Below are 20,050 nucleotides of genomic sequence, written 5' to 3' on the forward strand. Positions count from 1 at the left end.
GTCGGCGCATTCTTCGATGGCGCGTCGGTCAACGTTGATGCGGTTGCCATGGTTGGGAAGATGGCGGAAGACGTCAAGGAAACGGCCGCGGCTCCCAGCTGCTCGCCTGGCCAAAATGACAGTTCAGCACTTTCCCGACTTGCAGCGTGCGAGAATCTCTCGAACTGGGTCCACTGCATTTGTGTTGTCGCCTTCGACCTGGAGTTGGGCCAGGCGATGGAGGTAGCGTCTCTCCGTGGTTCTCGACTCGCGAAATCGCTCCGGATTGCTGCCGGAGTTGCCGCGCCAATTGCCCCCCTTCTCCCATCTCTCGCATGGTTCCTTCCTTTTCAAAAAAACTTTTGCCGAGCTCGTCGCGGGATCGTGTGAAGTTACCGCTCTGTTTTGTGATGTGGCAACGCGCAGATCGTGATCCGTGCGGTGTGCGTTGCTTTCAGATGGTGCTGCCGAGCGACGCGCAGCTCTCCGAGAAAGAGGTAAGCGAGCGGAAATCTGATTAAAGCAGATCGAGACACAAAGGCATTCCGATGCCGATTTCAGATTCGGTTTGCTGTTACGCGTTTCCGCTGTTGCTCTGCTGCAACTTACTGGTGGTGTTTATGTTAGTGTTGCAAGGACAGCGGCCACAAAGTTGTAGCTGTGTGTAGGACGTCTTTCGTGCGTATAGTGTGTCTTGTTTCCTCGTCATCCGCCCGATCGACTGCGCTAAATGATGTGGCACCTCAGATTGCGTATTGTTGATAAGCACACATTGCTACTGATAAGTAATTTCGCCGCCAGATACAGTTGTTCTGAAAGCGCATGCTTATTTTTTCTGAGCTTGTGCGTGCATTCAGTTTCGCAGTGTCACGAGTTATGAGCGCTTGTTATTGGTGATCGCGATTAGTGTTAATTAATAACTTTAGGGATTCACTTTTGAAAAGTTATTCTTGGTTTATTTAATTACTTGCTAGGTAGCCGAGAAATCGCGGACAAATCGTCGAACGGCAGTTTCGTTCCTAACGCAGCGGTTTCACTGCAGTCGTCGCATAAATAACCGGCTGCGTCGTTATTTTTGTTGCTGGACCCTGAGCCGCAAGTTCTGACTGAACGGGCTGCTTAAACAGTGGCCCTGGTGGTTTTTTTAGGCAGGGGAGGATGGGGGTCGAGTTGTCACAAGCGTCGTGTGTGTGTGCGCACGCACGCGTGCACGCGAGTTTCCTTTTTTGTTTCCCGATAACGCACGCGCACACAAACGAGAAAAAAAAACATTAAACCAGCGCAGTTAATTCGAATGGACATTTCGATGTAATGAATCCTATCACTGGTTTTGTTCCATAGATTGCCTAGTTGAAGTGACACTCGCACTACGTCTAATTCAAACGCCATATAAAAAAGCAATGATCACTCAGGCAACTTACCAGTTTCTGTGCACTAGAATTATGACGTTCTACAGCACGCTTTTACGATTGGCTGAAGCCTATCCCGCACTAGATTTGTGACGCATTACAGTATGCTTCTGTGATTGGCTGGGGCCTATCCCGCACTAGAATTATGACGTGTACAGCGCGCTTCTGCGATTGGCTGGTGACTGCAAAACCAAATGCAAATTAAATACAAACTATAAGCTTGCAAAATTAAGCTTCCTGCACTTGGTATTTGTGCAGATTTTTTAATTGCATGGAATGAACACTTAAAAATGTATGCAACTGAACCATACATAGAACAGCCAATGGTCGATGCTGCAAAATCATGCTGTCGTGCAGGCAATTTTTTGACACGACACCGGCCAGCTGGCGTAAGCTACACTGCACTTACGTGATTGTCGAGTCAATCCGAATGTTCCAAAAAATGATTTTTGTGAATCGTAACAAATTGTGGAACACATAGGTGCAAGGAGGCCGACGGTAACTATTGGGTGCATTGGTTACTTCGGCTCCAGTCTGTGTTAGATTGCAGCGTTTGAAACTGCATTAAGTCAACATGCTAACTATCCATTTTAGGTAGTCTCTATTGCAACATTACTGACGTAACAGAACATGTGATGCAGTAGGACCATTGCAGTTATGTCCTTAGTTGTCAAATTTTGCAGCAAATAAAGCTTTTGTGGCTGGACAAGTGCTGAGAGTATCCTGAACGTAGGAAGCTGACCACCACTCCTGTCCTTTTGCTCAATAAATGTTTACTCCTCCTCCAAATCTTTTGAATAAAAACAAAGTTGTAATTTCATGGTTCTTTACAATTAGTTATATCAAGCCTGGTCATAACACTTTTGGTCTGTTTGCAAAAGACTTCAGTGGCGCCATTTTTCGGTGGTGAAATTCTATTTTGTTTAGGTTAAAAAAAAAAAAAAAAAAAAGAAACACCATCTCTATCATTTCCAGCAGCGAGTCCAAGAATCGTGGACAATCTTGCTGAGGCTGTGAATATTCCACTCACTGTATACTTTCTCAGAGCGCGAGGTCAGTTCTGGGGCTCGACCATCAAAGGCGGGAATGCTTTCTCTCAATATTTCTTAAAAAAATAGTTAGCCTAGTGTAGCGTGTTCGTGACTCTAGATGTTCTTTATGACTGAGTTCTTAACAGCAAGAACCCAAAGACAAAAAATACAACCACTGTGAAATGCTCCTTGTCAGCAATCATAAAACAGTGCAGCATCACCAAATAACTACAATGAGATGGCACAAGAGGCAGTACGTATCAGTATTGAACACATTAGGATGAGAGAGGGATGCTTCTTACAGCTACCAAACACCTGCTTTACGAAAGTTCTGCAGTAAACAGAACTGCTTACAGCAGCTTGCTAGAATGGAGAAGGTTTCGGCAAACTATCCAAAAGTTTGAAGTAATGAGTGGCAGCCAAACAAGTAAGGGCAAATTACTTCATTGCTGGGTATAGTTTGTTGTGCTCCTTTGCCTTTTGGTCTTGAAGAAGTGCGATTCACTGAAGGTGCTACATACGCCGGCCATAAGTTTAAACATTACTGCGCAATCGCACCGAGGCGGAAAGTAGGTGAAGGTTTGCAGAAGGTCTGTTGGGCCAATGTGGTATGCTTCTGCGTTCTAAGAGGTTTTTCTTCCACGGCGATCTATGGGTGCTTGCTGGAAACTTCTAGCATTGCTGGATTGCTCAACAAGTTCAACTTACATAGATTGAAATAGCAGAAGTCAATGGCCTTGTCTTTTTACACAGTTCCTTCCAAAATGATAACAAAGTTTGGGAAGTTGCAAAAACATTTCTTTCTGCACCGTTTCTTTCGTTTTGTTTGCAGGATATTTGGGGTTCAACAAACTTCTGCTGGATCCTCAAGGCTGCTTATATAAATGAGGGTTGGCATTATCAAGTCGTTGCTGCATCTAGGCTCTTGGTGTTGCTATGATTCAGTCGCACTGTTTTGCCTAGTTTCTGGTCATTGATTTTATTATAAGATGTATATAATCTAACCATATGTTCTGTAGCTTGAAATTAATGTCAGTAAGTTGTGCTTTGCTTGTTCGAGCTGTGAAAAATTTATATCAAAACCACAGTAGCACACATGCTTAAGCTGCCAAAAATTTAGGCTAACTACTTGTACAATGTCAAGTTAAATGCTCGAGAACATAGAAAACTTTAGTCATCCAAGAACATTTATATTGCATTTGGTTTTTCTGATGAAAATTGCAGTAGTGCTCGTACAATAGTTGTTTGCTTTAGCCGTATCTTTGTTATTTTATAGAGCACAAAACGAAACAATTACATTTCCAGGTTGAAAAATTTCCGATTCACCAAAATTGTGCAAGTTTTCAAGTTAATGGGACGGCACTCTAAAATAATGTTCTTTTTTCTCTGCCTCTGTACTTCACTATCATTGTGTAGCCAGCTGCGCCTTGCAGCCCATGTCTTTGTTGGGGATGATCCTTCAGTACAGTTTTCACCAGATTCTAAGTTCTGTGCAGTTGCTATCAGCCAGGATCTTCGCGCAGCATCACCATCAATCACCTAGCTTGTGCTGCACTGGCACACTGGCAGCTTGGCACACTGGCATGTCCAGGGAACGCCCCTCCTTACTGGGCCCATGGCCCCCTTGATTGCAGCGGAGCAGCATCTGCTACCTGGCCTTCCCGGACTCCAACTCGGGCTGCATGGGGGACACGCAGTTCCACTTCCGCATCCGCCAGTGCGCCCTGCCGCAGCGCCCGCTGTGCCCCGCCCTGCTGGCCTACAACGCGGCCGTGGCGCCCGCCCTGCAGGCCGACCCGGCCTATTTCCACGGAAGCGTCTACTTCCGACAGGTCAAGGACCCCAACGTCCGCCGGGGATACTTCCAGAAGGCAAGAGCGGCTGCTAAGCATGCACGTAGCTTGCATGTGACGTCACCACCGCCCTTTCTGGAGCACTGCTCTCGGCTTTCCCAGCGTTGCTCAAGATGACTGTGGCAGATAACTTCGCAGCCTTCCACCGTGCAAACAGTGCCCTAACATGGCAAGCTACGTATACTGGGCTGAGGCCAACACCACCACAGAACATCTTGCAATGCAGACTAAAACGGTGCTTGCAGAGTTGTATCTTTTAAAAGGGCGAGTGAGGGAGAAGTGAGTCTGCTTTCCTGTGGGGGAGTGATATCGAAAAGCAGTCGGTGAATACCCAGAGGCTTGCTTGCATGCTTATTAAATAAATGTAGGATGGCGGCATGTATCCCTGCCGTAACGCTCAGTGCTTGCTTTCCAGGCACATGAGATTTAAGAAAAAAGAAGGGAGTGTATTACTGCATGGAAAAACAGGTGCCTTGATAGTTTCCTTGTTGACAGGGGAATAACTCTTGTTCTTGTAGCGGCAGTAACATTTGCCTTAATGGCTAGAACAAGGCAATTGTTTGGCTTTTGGTGTAGGGTGCCGTGATTTCTGGTTATTGCGGGCGAGAGGCAGGTAACGAATAGTAACACGATGCAGTCAGTGACAGAATTTTGCAGCGCCTGGTGGTTTCTTTGCCTTCCCTTGCGTCCTGCTTATTGCAGCCGCATCTATTAACATTGCCTTTACCATTTTGCCCGAAATGACTTTAGCAGTGCCCAACCCTTTGAATGTTTTGTGCATGCGTGCACGGACGTCTTTAGCAGCACGAGTTTTAGAAGTAAAATCATACTCCACTCTGATGCAGCCTCGTTGCTGACAGGGTAGTGATATGCGGGGTTTTTCGCACACGGGTTTGTAGATCATCATGGTTCGTAGAATTGACCTGATCTGGAACCAGAACTGGAAAACATGCAGGCCTTTGCAAGAGGGGGATTGGCCAAGATGGGACATCTGGTTTCTATACAAATTGGGGTGAGGATGTGGGATAAAGACGACAAGACTGCTGGAGCTTGTCTGGCATGAAAGGACAAAACTGCTCTTTAACAACAAATAGCACATACCCATGCACAGGACCAGTCAAGAAGGAGTGTAAGTTCTGCGCAGCAATGCTAACTTCCTTGCTTAATAACAAGTGGCTCAGCCAGACATTTCATGTCTGCATTTTATGCTTTCCATAGCTTGGTCTTGGGGAAGCGAACCACTATTTTTTGTATGTGGTACTGAAGAGTGTGGAGGTTACACATACCAAATAATCTAAATGCCGCCATGGTGTGTACGGATTTGCAACAATATGTGTATTCGCTGTATTTTTGCTTGCTATGGAACAGGAATGGGAGTTTCTTATATCTATGCTAAAACATTTGGTATTGGAAGAAGTCATTATTCATTTTCTCACTGCATAAATTGTTGCAAGAAGGTATAGGAACCATTTTCTTGGCTGTGAACATATAAATCAGTTTCTTTTTTCTTCCTCTTCCTTAATCAAGGTTTTCTTTTAAGTCTGGTAAGCCTTAGCTGAAGGAAGAACATGTTGATTTAAGGGGGACACTGGTCTTAAAACATCTTCTTTTAATTTTCAAGTGAACTGTGTGAAACTTGTCAGTGACTGCTTTTCCCCCACTGATTTCAAATATGCCATTCTTTTTCAGTTGGTCAGTTAGTTACCAAGATAATTGGAGATAATTAGCCAATTTTGGAGGAACAGTAGACAAAACAGTGTTGGTCATAAAAGTGTAATCTTAACATTTTCCAATACTATGAACCCTGGTGAATGCAATAAGAGAATCGGTTTTTGATGCATCGTTTGGAACTAATTTTACAGCTCATTAAACTTTGGTGGCACCACTGGCAAGGAACCATTTCGAACGCCCATTTCAAACACTGAAGTGTAATGAGCTGTAAAATTAGTTTCAAGCGATGCATCAAAAACCCACTTCTCTTATTGCACTCACCAGGTTCATAGTATTGGAAAATGTAGAGATTACACTTTTATGACCAACACTGTTTTGTCTATTGTCCTTCCAAAAATGGCTAATTAACTCTAATTATCTCGGGAACTAATTGACCAACTGAAAAAATAATGGCATATTTGATATCAGTGGGAAAAAGGCAGCAACGCTGACAAGTTTCACAGAGTGTGATTGAAAATTAAAAGAAGTTGTTTTAAGAAGTTCACAATTGATGGCGTCATGTTATTAATTTTCCCAGTTCTGTTAAAAAGAGTGTACTGAGTGAAGACGGGTGTACACTTGTTTCCAGTGTTTGGTGTTAGCAAGCTGGGAGCTCACAATCATTGGTGGAACCCTTCTATTCAGCGTGCGGTGTGCTCTCTGGTCGTTTCTGCAGTCTCTTGTGGTGCTGACGCGGCTACCGCTGGTCGGTCTCTTCAGCCGTGTCCTGTCCCTCATCGCCCAGGAGTATTTCCGCACGGGCCAGCCCAGTCTGGAAGCAGGTGGGTACGCACACGAACCGGCCCGGTACTACTACAGACACTCTCCGCCTGCCCCCTATCAACTGTATACCACACAACAGCAGTGCATATGCTAGGGAATCTACGGGGGCGACATTGTTTCTCTAGACGTCGCTGATTTTCAGAATGACAGAAAACTCGTCGAGTTGGTAACCATTCTAGCTGGTAATTCATTTCTAAATGGTACAAAGCAGTGCAGACAGAAGGAGAAACAGATGTGACATATACATAAATATAGTGGAATCCCGATAAAGAAGCTTGAACGGACCAAGAACATCTGTTTTATTGAATAGTAGGCCCTATTGGGAGTGTACACTCGAGGTAAATTGAAATACGAACAACGGAGCACGGGGCTTTCAGACATGCCGCGCATCGTGGCGACGGGCCGCATATGCGCAGTGCGAACGAATTACGAGAGTTCGTGACCAACCTTGGTATGAAAAGACCATCGTATTTCCATCGTTCATTGGGCATTCAGCACGAAATAAAACAATAAAGGAACATAGTAGCTGTGAGCACTGTTTTCACTCATGGCAGCAACAAAGTTAGACAACGCTTGCATGAGCGGGCTCCAAATGCCGTGGGAAGACAAACCAAAACGCTCACACGTCAAACGACGGTGTTTCCATATCAACGTTGGGCACAAACTCTCGTCACTTGTTCGCACTGCGCATACACGTGCTGTCCCCAGGATGCGCAGCATGTACTGGAAGCGATGCGCTCCGTTATTTGCATTTCAATTTATCACGGTAGTACACTTAAGGGGTTGAATCTTGCCGCAAAGGCTGTTTCTGCATCGTATCAACAAATAGGGATCACCAAAAACTTATGGGATAGAAAAGGCACAAGGTACACAAGTTTAGGAACATAGGTGTGAGAAGAAGCACCCATCAAGTGTTCCTGAGGTAGTACGCAAGGCTGTTCTCTTCCGTCATGTGGGCGTGACGCCGTCTAGTTTGCGCCGGTTGCATCGTTTGTCCCAAGCGACAGCATGCTGTTGCACGTCCCAATTACTGCCCCCTCCCAGCGGTACGGAACGTGGCGAGCTGGCCCGCGCCCGTGCCCGGCTGCGTGCTGAGCCTGCCCCTGCACGGGGTGTCCCTGGAGGCCCGCATCCCCACCCTGCAGGGCCTGGGCAGGGGCATGCCCTCGGTCAGCATCCAGCCGGCGGGGCTGGACCCGGTGCCCTCCGTGCACGAGCTGGATCTCTTCCGGTGAGCACTGCGCCCGTGGTGTTGTGACGGAGTTTGCTCCGGTATCTAGTAGCAGTGTCTCAGCGGTTGCTGCTGAGCCCTATGACACGGTTTCGATCCCGGCCGCGGCAGCCGCTTTTCTGATGGAGGCGAAAAACGAAAATGCCCGTGTGTGGAGATTTCGGTGCACGTTTATTAAAGAGCTCCCTATGAAAAAAATTAATCCGGAGAACTCCACTATGGCAAGCCTCGTAGCTCAGGTGTGGCTGTAGCGCGGTAAACCCCACAACCATAATTTGGATTCAGCTTAGTTACTGTCGTCTTCGATTTTTGGGTGTTCATAAGATGGGCTAATACCACCTATTGTGCCGTTCCCTATTACTGAGCTCTACTGTTAGCTTTGTTGCTTTTCTTTTGTTTTTGTTGTTGTTTTCAGTTGGATTAACAATGAGCTTACTACAACAGCAGGTAAAGCGTTCTGTTTCTGAAGGCCAGGGTTGTACATTTGACAGGTAAAATGCTACGAAAAAAGCTTCCAATATGTTGGTGCGAAATATTCGGGTTGCCGTGGTAAAGAAGAGGTTGCGACAGAACACTTTGAAACTGTATCTTCAGTGCGATGGCCAATAGTGTGATAGTTACGTCTGAGGCACACTCAGTGGTGGGTCGAGGCAGTTTGGTTGATCAGTTCAACATTGCAAAAGCGTCCCTGTTGCTTCACTGTGGAACGGAGCACAGTTTGGGCTGTCGTATGTTGTGACTTGAGGCCCTGCTCCTTTCATCCTTGCAGGTGCTTGATGCCCCTGCTGTCTCATGTGCAACTTCTGTGGGAACTGGTGCTGGTGTCGGAGGTGAGTCCTGTGAAGGCACCTGTATACACGCTGTAAATTACTCTACGTTACAACCTGCTCATGCCAGGCATGGATTTAGATGTAAAAAAAAGCAGTGGCAACTTATGCAAGAACTTGATTGACCTGGGAACTACCTACCAAATACACCATCATTAGATTAAGTTAAAGTTAAGTTTAATTAAGTTAAGTTAAAATTAAGTTAAAGGATTAAGTTGAAAGTGTGTTTGTGAATGCACATTTCGTACGGTAAAATTCAGGTAACAGTTAAGGTTCATTTATGGTTACAAGGGTAGTGGAGTGCTGTACCTCATGTCATAACTGTGGTCTCAATCACTGCACTTGTCTCCATCTGTCAACCAAAATCTTTTTAAAGGTGATAGTCTTTCTTGGGCTACTTAAACGCAGAAATCTTGGTCTGTCTGTCTGGCTGTCTGCCTGTCTGTCTGTCTGTCTGTCTGTGACTTGATTCAGCCACACAGCCAAAGTGAAACAGGAGCTGCGCAATAGTCTTATATACCCACTGCCGAATCTAAACGTCTAAGTCCGGTGTCAGTGTTCATACTTGTCAACATTGTTGAACAAGGACAAGGCATTATGCAAAAATAAGGCAAGAAAACAATACGTAAGGGCTATTTGCAGTGTTCCTTATTAAAAAATTCATGGATGCTTTCTTTTTCTGATAACAAATGAAATACTACATCAACTGCAGAAAACCGCCGCCTGCTGTTGCCTGCGCTACTATAGCTCCTGGCGGTATTTAAGATATCAAATGGCAACAGCAATGAAAGGTTCCACTACATAGGTTCCACGTTCCGCTTAGAATGCTCTTAAAGCAGGGCAACGTGGTTATATAAATGTTGTAGTAGGGTGCCTCAATTCACGCGCGTCTCCGCCGTACGGCAGCGCTGGCATCAAGGCACCCTGACTTGGCGCAGTAGAACACGGTAAATTTAAATTGACTTAAGCAAACCTCTAGCGTGTTATCTTGGGAGGAATGAGACGGGAAAGGAACAGCATGAGAGGTGAGCGGGAAAGAGAAGGGAGGCATTTACTTGGGAGGGGCGCCAGTCAACTATCATCTTTCGTCGACATTTGCAACGAAAAGAGCAGATATGCGGCTGTTGTTTTATTAGTTTAGAATTATATGCATTTTCTTGTTCAAATTTCATTGGTTGCTAACTGTTGCTACTTCTGGTTTTTGGTACTGTTATGGGGAAAAACTTGCACCAAAGTATTTGTCTAAAATATACTGCCTATTAGTAGAACAAGTTAGAATTGGTTAGTTGTTGCGCTGTCCATTGACCAGGCTTGATTTTTTTCTTTTGTTGAGAAGAACTGGCCGTACACACAAGGTACATGCGGAGACACCAGGCAGCGTGAGAATTAACATTTAGGGACCCTTGTGTAGCTGGCATTTGTGTAAAAATGCAAGCGAAAAGCATATACCCCCATTTGGGCATTTTTAAATTCGCAGATCCACCTCAGCTGGGCATCTCTGCGGCGCCCCATGCAGAACCTGAGCTATTTTTTGAAATTTTTATCTGCCAGCTCTGGGCCCTTTGGCGTTACGCTACAGCAGATTGGTTGGCTGGGTGTGCAGAAAGAGAACTTTGGCATTGAGAAAGGCTTACAGCAAATGACTGAGCCAGAAGCACACAGCTTGTACAGGGGAAAGCATGCCCTCTCACAGAGATGAAGAAAGGAGCAACCCTGTTTGTATTCTGGTTACAAAGCCTTTGCCTAGTTTGGAGCATGTGTATACTACATGTGGAGCTGCTTGTGGATCTCTTGAAATGAGCTTCCTTCTCGGTTTCTCACAGCCCATAGTGGTAATGGCCCCGTCACCCGCGGTGTGCTCCGAGACGGTGCTGTCGCTAGTGGGCCTGGTGTGGCCCCTGCGGTACTGTGCGGACTACCGGCCTTTCTTCACCATCCACGACAGCGAGTTCAAGGAGTACACCACGGGATCCCACTGCCTGTGAGTGTGCCTGGGCTGCTGCTGTCGTCGTCTTCTTGTAGGGGACCCAACACGGTGTCTCCTCACTTTGGGATAGCCTACATGCGGAGGCCTAGGTCATACTGGCTGCGTGTGGTGCAGTCACCGTATGCTTATCATGTTCTGGGCTACCAGCACAGAATACTGTAGGCAAGAAAATGCTGTGATGATTATTTGAGATCCATGAAAGGTGGGAGATCGCTTTTCATGCACTTAATGTCAATAATGTTTTTAGGATATGTTGCTCTGTGTATGCTAGAATTGTGCAAGGGTTTAAAAAAAAAAGTTTTGTGACTGCGTGTGTGTGTGTCCATTATATTAGTAAATACAATGCAAATGTGTGGTACGAGGAACAATCAAGATTAGAGTTTTTGCTTTTTTCGGGGGCACTACATAGTTGTGTGGGTTATACATGTGAAATGATGGCAGTTCTGGCTGGTTTGCGGGAAGTTTCTTGGCCAGATAAGACTGGAAGAGTAAAGTTAAATGCAGGCCTCTCTTTTAAGCCAAGCCAGTGCAAATGATTGCTGACCCAGTACAGAGCCAAAACACTAAGAGTGGGGTTTGGCTAAATCGCGCCTGCTCTGTACGTTTAAGGCCTTCCTTTATGACAGTCTCGACTGTTTATTGCATCCTTGGCTGGCCGTTCATGTATTGGCAAGAAAAGTTGCTTTCTTAAGGGCACTGCAATCAACATAGTGCTTGTGCAGAGGTTTTGTGAGACATATATTATGGGCCTTCACAACGAATGAGGCATACAGTCTGCGTGTGATACTCACACCTGTGTTCCTGTGTGTGTGTGCAGCCCTGCTGTGATCCTGGGCGTGACCAACCCGTTTTTCGCCAAGACCTTGCAGCATTGGCCCCACGTGTTGCGGCTCGGTGACGACCCTCTGCCCGGTGCGTGGCTCTCCTTTTGCCACTTTATCTTGAGTGCTCATTCCTGTCTTTTTAATTTCCTTTTTTTTGTTGTTGTTCCTTGTTACCTTTTTCTGAAGATGTTGCAACCTTGATGTACGCCCGCCCCCCCCTTATGTAATGCCTTCGGGCCCTTAAGGATGAATAAATGAAATGAAATGAAGTACCTTACGAGCCCAGCAGGGCATTGGATAAGGGGAGCTTGTAGAGGAAATTATAACAAAATAATGGACAAAAGTTATACAATGACTAGTCATATGTTATGTGTACATCAACAAGTCAAGTAAGCAGTGCAAAAAAAGAATGTCTTCACATCATCATCACAACGTGAAGATAATTTATTCAAGAAATAAGAATATCAACTAAAACAGAATGCGAAAACTTGAAAAAAAAAGTGTGTGTGGGGGGAAGGGGGGGGGGGGTATTATGTCAGTTGTAACTGTAAAAATAAGATAACAGGTGCTCACGGAAGTGAACGCTACCATTCCTGTTAGATCTGCAAGTGATGACGGAATATTTCCGGGTTAGTCAGCGACGCGATGGTATCAGGAAGATCGTTCCACCAGGGGATAGCACGTGGCAGAGTGGATGAATTAAATGCGTTTGTGGTGCTGTGGATGCGTGCAAAGCTATGTTGGTTGAATAATCTGCGTGATGTGGAAACAGGGGTTATAGTGCGCAATGGGGGATGTCAGCTGCTATGAATGTATTTTTGAGAAATGCATAGGAGAGCAGTTTGCCAGCGCAGATGCAATGGTTCTAATGAAAAATCCTGTTTTATTTTGTTGTGCTCGAGCTGAAGTCATACGACCTGATATAAACCAAGGAGCATGATTTTGTACTGCTTCTATTTTGTCAATTAAATAGTTTTGGTCACCACCAACCTATCATCAGGCAGTTAATGATTTTCATTGTCACGGTGAGTGTTGGACCGTAAGAGGGTTGCAAGCTGGGCTAGTTGGAGTTTAGACGTTCTTGGATAAAAACCAGCGCGAATTCAGACGAAGACAGAAGGAAGCAACCAGCGGCTGTCCTTGTGGTTACTTCCTTTCGCGCTGGTTTTTATCCAAGAATGTTGGACCGTGTCCACAGTTTCTACATCCACGATCGCCATGTTGGAAAAAAAAAGAAAACAAATGCAAAGAAAAAAACTGAGGGGTGGAGGGGGGGCTACAGACACCAAATTCTGGTGGTTGCCTTTTATTGAATTTTTTGTTGCTTTCTTTTCTCATTATGTGCTCCATCTCCCAAAGCCGCTGTCCTTGACGAGTTTATGAAAAGGGTGCAGGTGCTGGTAGTTTGTGGATTATTTGTGCTGACGGCATGCTTGCGGCCTCTGGGCAACTGTGCCTTTGCTTGCAGATTCTCCACAGAAGCTCAAGAAGGCAGGCCAGCTACGGACACTGGACAGTAAGCCAGGTAGGGTTCGCTGAGAGATTTGCCTTTACTTTATTTTATTTCCCAAGGACCAAATCGGAAGAGGCGGGCAATGGTGACGCAGACACCAAGCGCACTGAAATTGAAACTGATGGATTTACAAGGTCTTAAGTGCACATTGCAAACTGAGAAGTATGAGATCAGGGGATTGAGGATTCTCTTACAGTTAACTTAGTTGACCTAATTTTGTCACGGCTTCATAAACATGATCTTCCCAGCTTGAAGAAGCTTCCCAGCTTGCAAATGTTGGTGACAAGCTAGTTAATGTGTATGGGGTGTAATAAAAGACAAAAAAAAAGTTCAGGAAAGAAAGAGGAACACAAGCTGGTTGGTGCTTGAAGACCCATGACAATACAATAGGCACAGTCATAAAATATGAAAGTGTGTCCGTGCGTGTCTACCAGCTTGCTTACCTGCATCGTTTGCTTTAAAGTATGCGCACTTTTTCTCTGGTGGTGTAAAGGCTTTCGTGTCATTTCCCGTATCTGTATAAATTTTGTCGTGATGCAGGGTGGTATGACAATAATTGGAACACTTAAAAAAACTTTTTTCCTGAGTGAACCGCCTCTCTGTTCGCCCTCAAGCTTCACACGAAGGTTGCATTTTCTGGTCTATTTTGTTTGACACTGGGAACGACGATGGTACTTACCTATTTAATCTGAAAATAAATAAAAACGATTTTCGCCTATGGGGAAATGGCGGCTGATTTGGACATGCAAGCCAAGCAAGCTGATCTTGGGACAACGGCGCCACCTGGGGTATGCAGAGCAAAACGGACAATGAGGATTCACACTGCTTCCACCGCAGGAAGGAGCCAAATGGGGTAGCAGACGATCAGAAAATCAGAGTTACTTCGAACAGCTCTGCAGAAAATGTGAAATCAGGTTTTCTGATCGTCTGCTACCTCATTTGGCTCCTTCCTAACGCGACGCCCCATCGTCCGTTTCGCTCTGCATACCCCAGGTGGCGCCATCATTCCAAGATCAGCTTGCACTGCCTCCCACATCCAAATCGGCCACCATTTTCCCATAGGCGAAAATTGTTTTCATTTCCAAATTAAACAGGTAAGTACCGTCGTTGTTCCCAATGTCAAACAAAATAGACACAAAATGCGACCTTCGTGTGAAGTTTGTGCGCGAACAGAGTGGTGGTTCTTTCATGAAAAAAGTTTAGAGTGTTCCAATTACTGTCGTACCACCCTGTATATTTCTCGTTCTCAGTGGCACGTGTCCGCTTTATGTGTGCCCCATTTCCGGTATGATCAGACAGGAGCTTTGCGGGTGCATGCGGCGAGCTAGAACCAGGAATACTCTTATTACTAAGGTGGCTGCGACTGTAGCGAACCTGTACACGGGGAGTCACACGCTTTCGTCATCTGATCGCTGCAGGCCTGTACACCCAGTACAAACCCTTCCTGCAAAAGGACAAGGTGCTGCTCAAGAAGCTCTCAAAGGTGGGAACACCATGCATGCCGCAGGGTCCGGGGGGAAGGGGTGTCCACTCGACGTGACAGTGTTTGCGAGAACGTACTTACACCAAAACACATTCACAACCTTTTGTGGGCGTTGTTGCATGGTAGCTGCTTTCGTCATTGCACTGTTGAGTCAATAAGGAGCAATGTTTGGGCACTGTCTTTGGCTAGGTGATGTTCTGTTCTCCCATAAAAATATCCAGGCGAAATTTTGTGAAAGATGAGATTCAACTCTACAAAATGCGAAAATTGTGTTCTGCAATCGATAATAATACTAAGCAGAATGGTTTTCGGAAGAGCAGCTTTCCTCAAAATAGCTTCAGAAAGAGGGAGTGAGAAATATATCTGACTGTATGGGGTGAGTTGTTTTTGTGTGGCCACCTCAGTCACTGTAGCTAATCAGTGCTACTCACCCCCGTTTTTCTTAATTCGTGTAGTTCTGCCTCAAAGACCCCATTTGTTCCCTCCCATACGAGTCATAAAAATCCCTGTCACGTGTCCCTGGGCAAGATAAAAAGAGGAAAAACTTCAATAGTAAAGGTAATGCTAAGCTAAGAATGGCTAACTGCTTGGTTTTGCTTGCTGAAACGTAGTAAGCAGAAAAATCAGTAATCATTTCCAGTTATCTTAAACAAAAAATCTTGCTTTGCCACATGCCCCAATTCTGTATTCCCGTTACCGTGAAGTGGCTTTGACCTTTTTTATATTCACTTAGTAGTCTTGATTTTCTTTTGTTCTGGCTAGCTTTGCGGTAATTTGATTTTTTTTTCTGTATTTTTTAGAACAAAATTTAGCATGCGTGCAAATGTAACATACTCGGAAATTAAATGCATTAGGACACACAAATTGAGTGTGTCCATCCCATGTCTTCTAGGTTACATTAGAAAGTTTTAGCATACCGTTACCGTGTTTACGTTACTGTCTACCGTGCTTGCAGGAGTCCACTGTGCATGCGGAAGAAATTTCCGCGAACGGTAACTGATCGGCACAGGCTTTACCATCGCGAGCAAACTTCCTGAGCAGACGAAGTGTACCCTCGCATCTTGATTGCAAATGCAGTGCACTCGGCACTTGATGCTGGGTACAGCCGATAAAAATAATCTTATTTGATTCTGTTTATTACGTTTTTTTTTTTGTTGTTGTTAAATGATGCTCAGGAGCATGAAAAACGACCGTTTTTCTCAGATGGGCGAGCAAAATGGCCGCCGCAAGCCTCCTCCACCTCAATTTAGTTCGGATAACTTTCCGAGCTCACAAAGTGCTTTTACGCCTCCAAAATTGTGCTGGGCAAGGTAGTATAGATTATTGAGTATTTTTTATTAATTATTGAGAACACGTTTTACTCATTTCTTGCCAAAATATTTAGCGTGGACGTAAATTCTAGTTTACCTTGATTCCATCTCTAATCAGTAGATGGTGCCAGCAGAATGTTTACTTTTTTAAAGCTTTGCAGGTATTCTCAAAACAACTAATGTTATTGTGAACGCTTCATCGGAAAAGTGGCACATTCAAGCTACTTTAAAACGAAAGCAAATTGATATGACCAACAAAGTTATGCGTGATTTGCTTTGAGACTAATTCATCAAATGTCGCTACCTGTACCACGGTGACCGGAATACGCAAGCCGCAAACGATATCCTCAAATGTGTCTTACCGTTTTCAGTGGTAAACGGAAACTCTAGCATCCGGTAGCATGGTAAATGATAGCGCAAACACGGTAACAATATGCTAAAACTCTCTATTGTTTCTGCAGGCTTTTCCTTGAATCTAACGACTGGAATATAGATTCGTTATTCACTTGTTTCGGTATGAATTTCGATGCACCTGGTTCCAATATGAATAATGGCTGATAGAAAAACAAAAAGGCGTGCAGTGCCTGCAGCTTAGGATATTCCAGTCGATAGATTCAAGGAAAAGCCTGCAGGAACAATAGAGAGTTAACTCTGTTAAAGTTAACTCTAGAGAGTTAACTCTGTTAAAGTTAACTCTGAGCTGACTCAGATGTCTGCGTTTTTATTTTTGCCCTCAGTCTTCAAAAACCGGCCCTCCAGAGAGGTAGGCAAGATGAGCTTATGCGAAGTTGGAAAATTACCTTCGCAAACATTCCCAAGCTTTTCAAGATTATTCTCACACCGCCAAACCAAACTGCACAATCAGAACACATCACCTCTGGTTTTTTTGGTTATCTGCGGTCTTCAACGAAAGGTAATTTTCCAACTTTGCATAAGCTCATCTTGCCTATCTCTCTGGAGGGCCGGTTTTTGAAGACTGAAAGCAAAAATGAAAGCGCAGACGTCCAAGTCAGCTCAGAGTTAACTTCATTGGTACCTGCCTGCCCATGAAAGTTTGGCACGTAGCTGCCACAGTACTAGTGGCTTAATTAAGCTGGTTTGGCCACTCTGCAGTGCACGTAGCAGTGGGTACCTGCTTAGCAATTACCTGCTTGTCGGTGAATTGTAGTGGGATGTTCATGGTCTTATGCTGAACCATTGCATCCCACTATGCGGGCATCTGTTTGTTGCCTCTGTATCTGACTTGCAGGTTGAGATGCATAGGAGAAATTTTTGACTATTCTTCTTTGATGAAAGCTTTCTTTTTTGAAAGTTACTGAAAGCTTTGAAAAAGGCAAGAAAGCCTTGCTTCCAACATGGTTTTCTCTTTTGCTTTTTTTTTTTTTTGTAGAAGGAAACTTGTGCACTTCCTGCATTCTACCCAACTAACTGGGTGTAAGAACTGTCCTTATTGCTTAGTGAGCAAGTGATCGCACAAAAAAAAAAAAGAAAAGAAACCGAGCATAGGGAGTCAAGTCACTAAGCCTAGCCGGCTTCTGTTTTGTGAAGTTGCATGCCCTGTGGGTGTGTTCATCGATCTACGTTTTTTTTTTTTCTCTAGTAAAATCTCACTTGTGCATTTTAAAGTCTGCTTGTTTGCTTCTGCATGTTCTGTCCATTGCTTTGCACATGGTCTTTCCCAGTCTTGGGCAGTAACAGTGCCTGCTGTGTAATAATGCGTTACTCATAGGTGTCGTTACCCATTTCATCAACTTGCAGCTGTAACGCATTTCTTTTGACTGTCTAAGCATTTATGGGAATCTTGTGAGTCGCATTTAAAGATGTGTCATTTCTGAAAGGCATACTTCACCGCTGGTGTGTTTGCCACCATCTTGTCCTTTCAGAGCGACAGGTGCAAGTGTGGGTGGGTGGTACCAGTCAGTCCTTCCACTCTTGCATAGCCAACATAGGGTGGGCGTTGTATGTGAGGACCTTTTAGTATCTTTTAATACAAAGTATAGTTGGCGGTCCACATCCCCCTTTCCCCCCAACCTTCTCAGGATTTCCGAGCAACCGATAGTGTGGTCTGAAATGACATTGTAAGTTGTCACATTACTGGTAGTGCCAGTATTTCGCGATAACTGTGAAAGAAATGAGTCAAGTAGTCGGCAGTAAGATTGAAATGAGCAGAGGATGCTCGTAAATGCCGTGGAACAGAGCATCTAGAGGAGGGGGAGTGAGGACTGGGTGCCTGGATAGACAGAGGCGGTGAGGCTGTTGTAGTAGCAGAAGTTCTCGCATCAACAAATTCTTCTGGGATGCAACCTGTCAGGATGACTCTAAGCTGTGCACAGAGTGTCTGAGTACACCTAATAGGTTGCACAGTTTCATGACGAATTTGAGGATCAAGGCCACTAATTCCAGTAACTTGCAACTGTATGGCTGTTACTGTGTTATGTAGTAGTAATTCTGAAATGTTACATCATGGGAGCTACTCTTGATTTCTTTTTTTCTGGTATCAAAAATAAAGCAAAGAAACAAGTCCTTTTTGCTGAGTTTGGCTGTCACATAAACTAGGAACAACCAAAAACTTGGCCTGAAACACCTTCAAAGAGCTGAGTGACATGATGCAATGTGCTTGGCTCAGGCAGAGGGCTGCCTTTGCAGTAACCAGAATGAGCCCTTTGTTTGTCAGCGAACACCTTCTAATATATCCGGCAAATCAGTATGTGTGCGGCCTTGTATTGCACATATTTTTTTCCATTAGCGAAAAATTTCGTGTTGAATTGGTGCAAATTATGAAACAAGGCAGCATTGAGCACACCTGGCAGTAGTGCGTTTGGTGTACTTTCCATTGATGCCTTTAATCACCTGTACTTTGTAGCACCAGCTTTGTGCAGCGATGTAGGAAGCTGTGTAGTGTGAAGAGGTGCAGCAGATGCCGTGGGCATGGTTTCTGCGGAGGAACAAAGTTGTCCACACATGAGTGACCACGCTCCCCATTGGCCAGTTCCCACTGCAGCTTTCCCAACGCTGCAAAAAGTGCAGCGTTGGGATAGAGGATGTCTAGAGGATGTTTAGAGAATGTCTGAGGTTCTGATGTTTGCAGTGCTGCCAGTGCGGGTCAGTGCCTGAGCTGGGCTGTCTGCCTGCCTGCCCTCTGTCCATCCACGCAGGGGGTGCAGACCAGGCGTCCCAGTGAGGTGCAGAGTGCCCTGCTCAAGAGGTACCTCCTCGAACTCACCCAAAGCTTCATGATCCCCCTGGTGAGGAGGAGCGCTGCTCTCTGCCCACTCTACTCTGGCCTGCGTCCCCGCAGAGCCAGCAGCAACTGAAACACTAGCAGGAAGATAGGAACACACAAACACAAGTTGAAAAAATTTACTCGCTGCCAGGGTTGAATGTGTGGCTCTTATGGGGATGCCGGAATTTTTTAGTTGTAAGTAGTGATGATAAAAGAGAATTTTGAGTGGTGTACAAAACTTGAATGGATCCAGGGAGCTTTCTTTTTTTTCTTTTTAACTACTGGTAGCTTTTGGGTTTGCCTGAAAACTATGATTCAACATTAAGGTGTATCGAGGAGGAATTCCGGGGTGATAGCGCTATTGCGTAAGAGCTTTCTCACAGCAACAAAGCAGAAATGAGCGATTGTGACAGCATGGCCATACAATAGATTGGCCGGAATGTGGTCCTGCATACGATTTCTGTTTCAGATTTGGGCTACCAGGCCATTCAGTACTAATTTACCATGACTAGAGCTCGAGCGCCGTACACTAATGTTGTGAGTAACGCTTGAAACTACTTGAATCTTTGGAGCCCAGACAACTTTTAAGTGCGAATGCACTTTATAAGCGACCCCAAACCATCCACCGCCGGCGGCGGCGGCGGCGGCGGCGTCGGCGGCGTCCGCAGTGCTCTTCAAAGAAGAAACAGCATCCGGCGCCAGGTTTCGATCCGAGAACTTTGCGGCGGCAGCGCGACGCTCTACCGACCAAGCTACGGACGCGACGGTGATATCAGTGTTAGGCGCGCCTTATATCTTTAACGCATTCAAACTACGTCGTCAGCGGAGTGCGTTGGCGACTCAGCGGCGTTATAGCGGCTTGATAACTGCGTGGTGTACACGTGATA

General features: G+C 45.2%; 1 protein-coding gene across 1 annotated transcript in view; it reads left to right on the top strand.

Annotated features, from left to right (window-relative positions):
* Positions 1 to 20: 20 nt before the first annotated feature.
* The window catches only part of LOC144152912 (protein DENND6B), a 33,197-nt gene continuing 13,167 nt past the window's right edge, over positions 21 to 20,050 (top strand). The window contains exons 1-11 of the mRNA XM_077684466.1: positions 21 to 222; positions 438 to 476; positions 4,054 to 4,290; positions 6,659 to 6,764; positions 7,810 to 7,996; positions 8,766 to 8,826; positions 10,647 to 10,804; positions 11,628 to 11,722; positions 13,103 to 13,159; positions 14,566 to 14,630; positions 19,096 to 19,185. Coding sequence (XP_077540592.1) covers positions 49 to 222; positions 438 to 476; positions 4,054 to 4,290; positions 6,659 to 6,764; positions 7,810 to 7,996; positions 8,766 to 8,826; positions 10,647 to 10,804; positions 11,628 to 11,722; positions 13,103 to 13,159; positions 14,566 to 14,630; positions 19,096 to 19,185 — 1,269 coding nt within the window. The 5' untranslated portion in view covers positions 21 to 48. The remainder of the gene's footprint in view (positions 223 to 437; positions 477 to 4,053; positions 4,291 to 6,658; positions 6,765 to 7,809; positions 7,997 to 8,765; positions 8,827 to 10,646; positions 10,805 to 11,627; positions 11,723 to 13,102; positions 13,160 to 14,565; positions 14,631 to 19,095; positions 19,186 to 20,050) is intronic.

The sequence above is a fragment of the Haemaphysalis longicornis genome, unplaced genomic scaffold (genome assembly GCF_048455015.1).
Source record: "Haemaphysalis longicornis isolate Haplotype H1 unplaced genomic scaffold, Haemaphysalis longicornis Haplotype H1 scaffold_9, whole genome shotgun sequence".
Taxonomy (NCBI): domain Eukaryota; kingdom Metazoa; phylum Arthropoda; class Arachnida; order Ixodida; family Ixodidae; genus Haemaphysalis; species Haemaphysalis longicornis.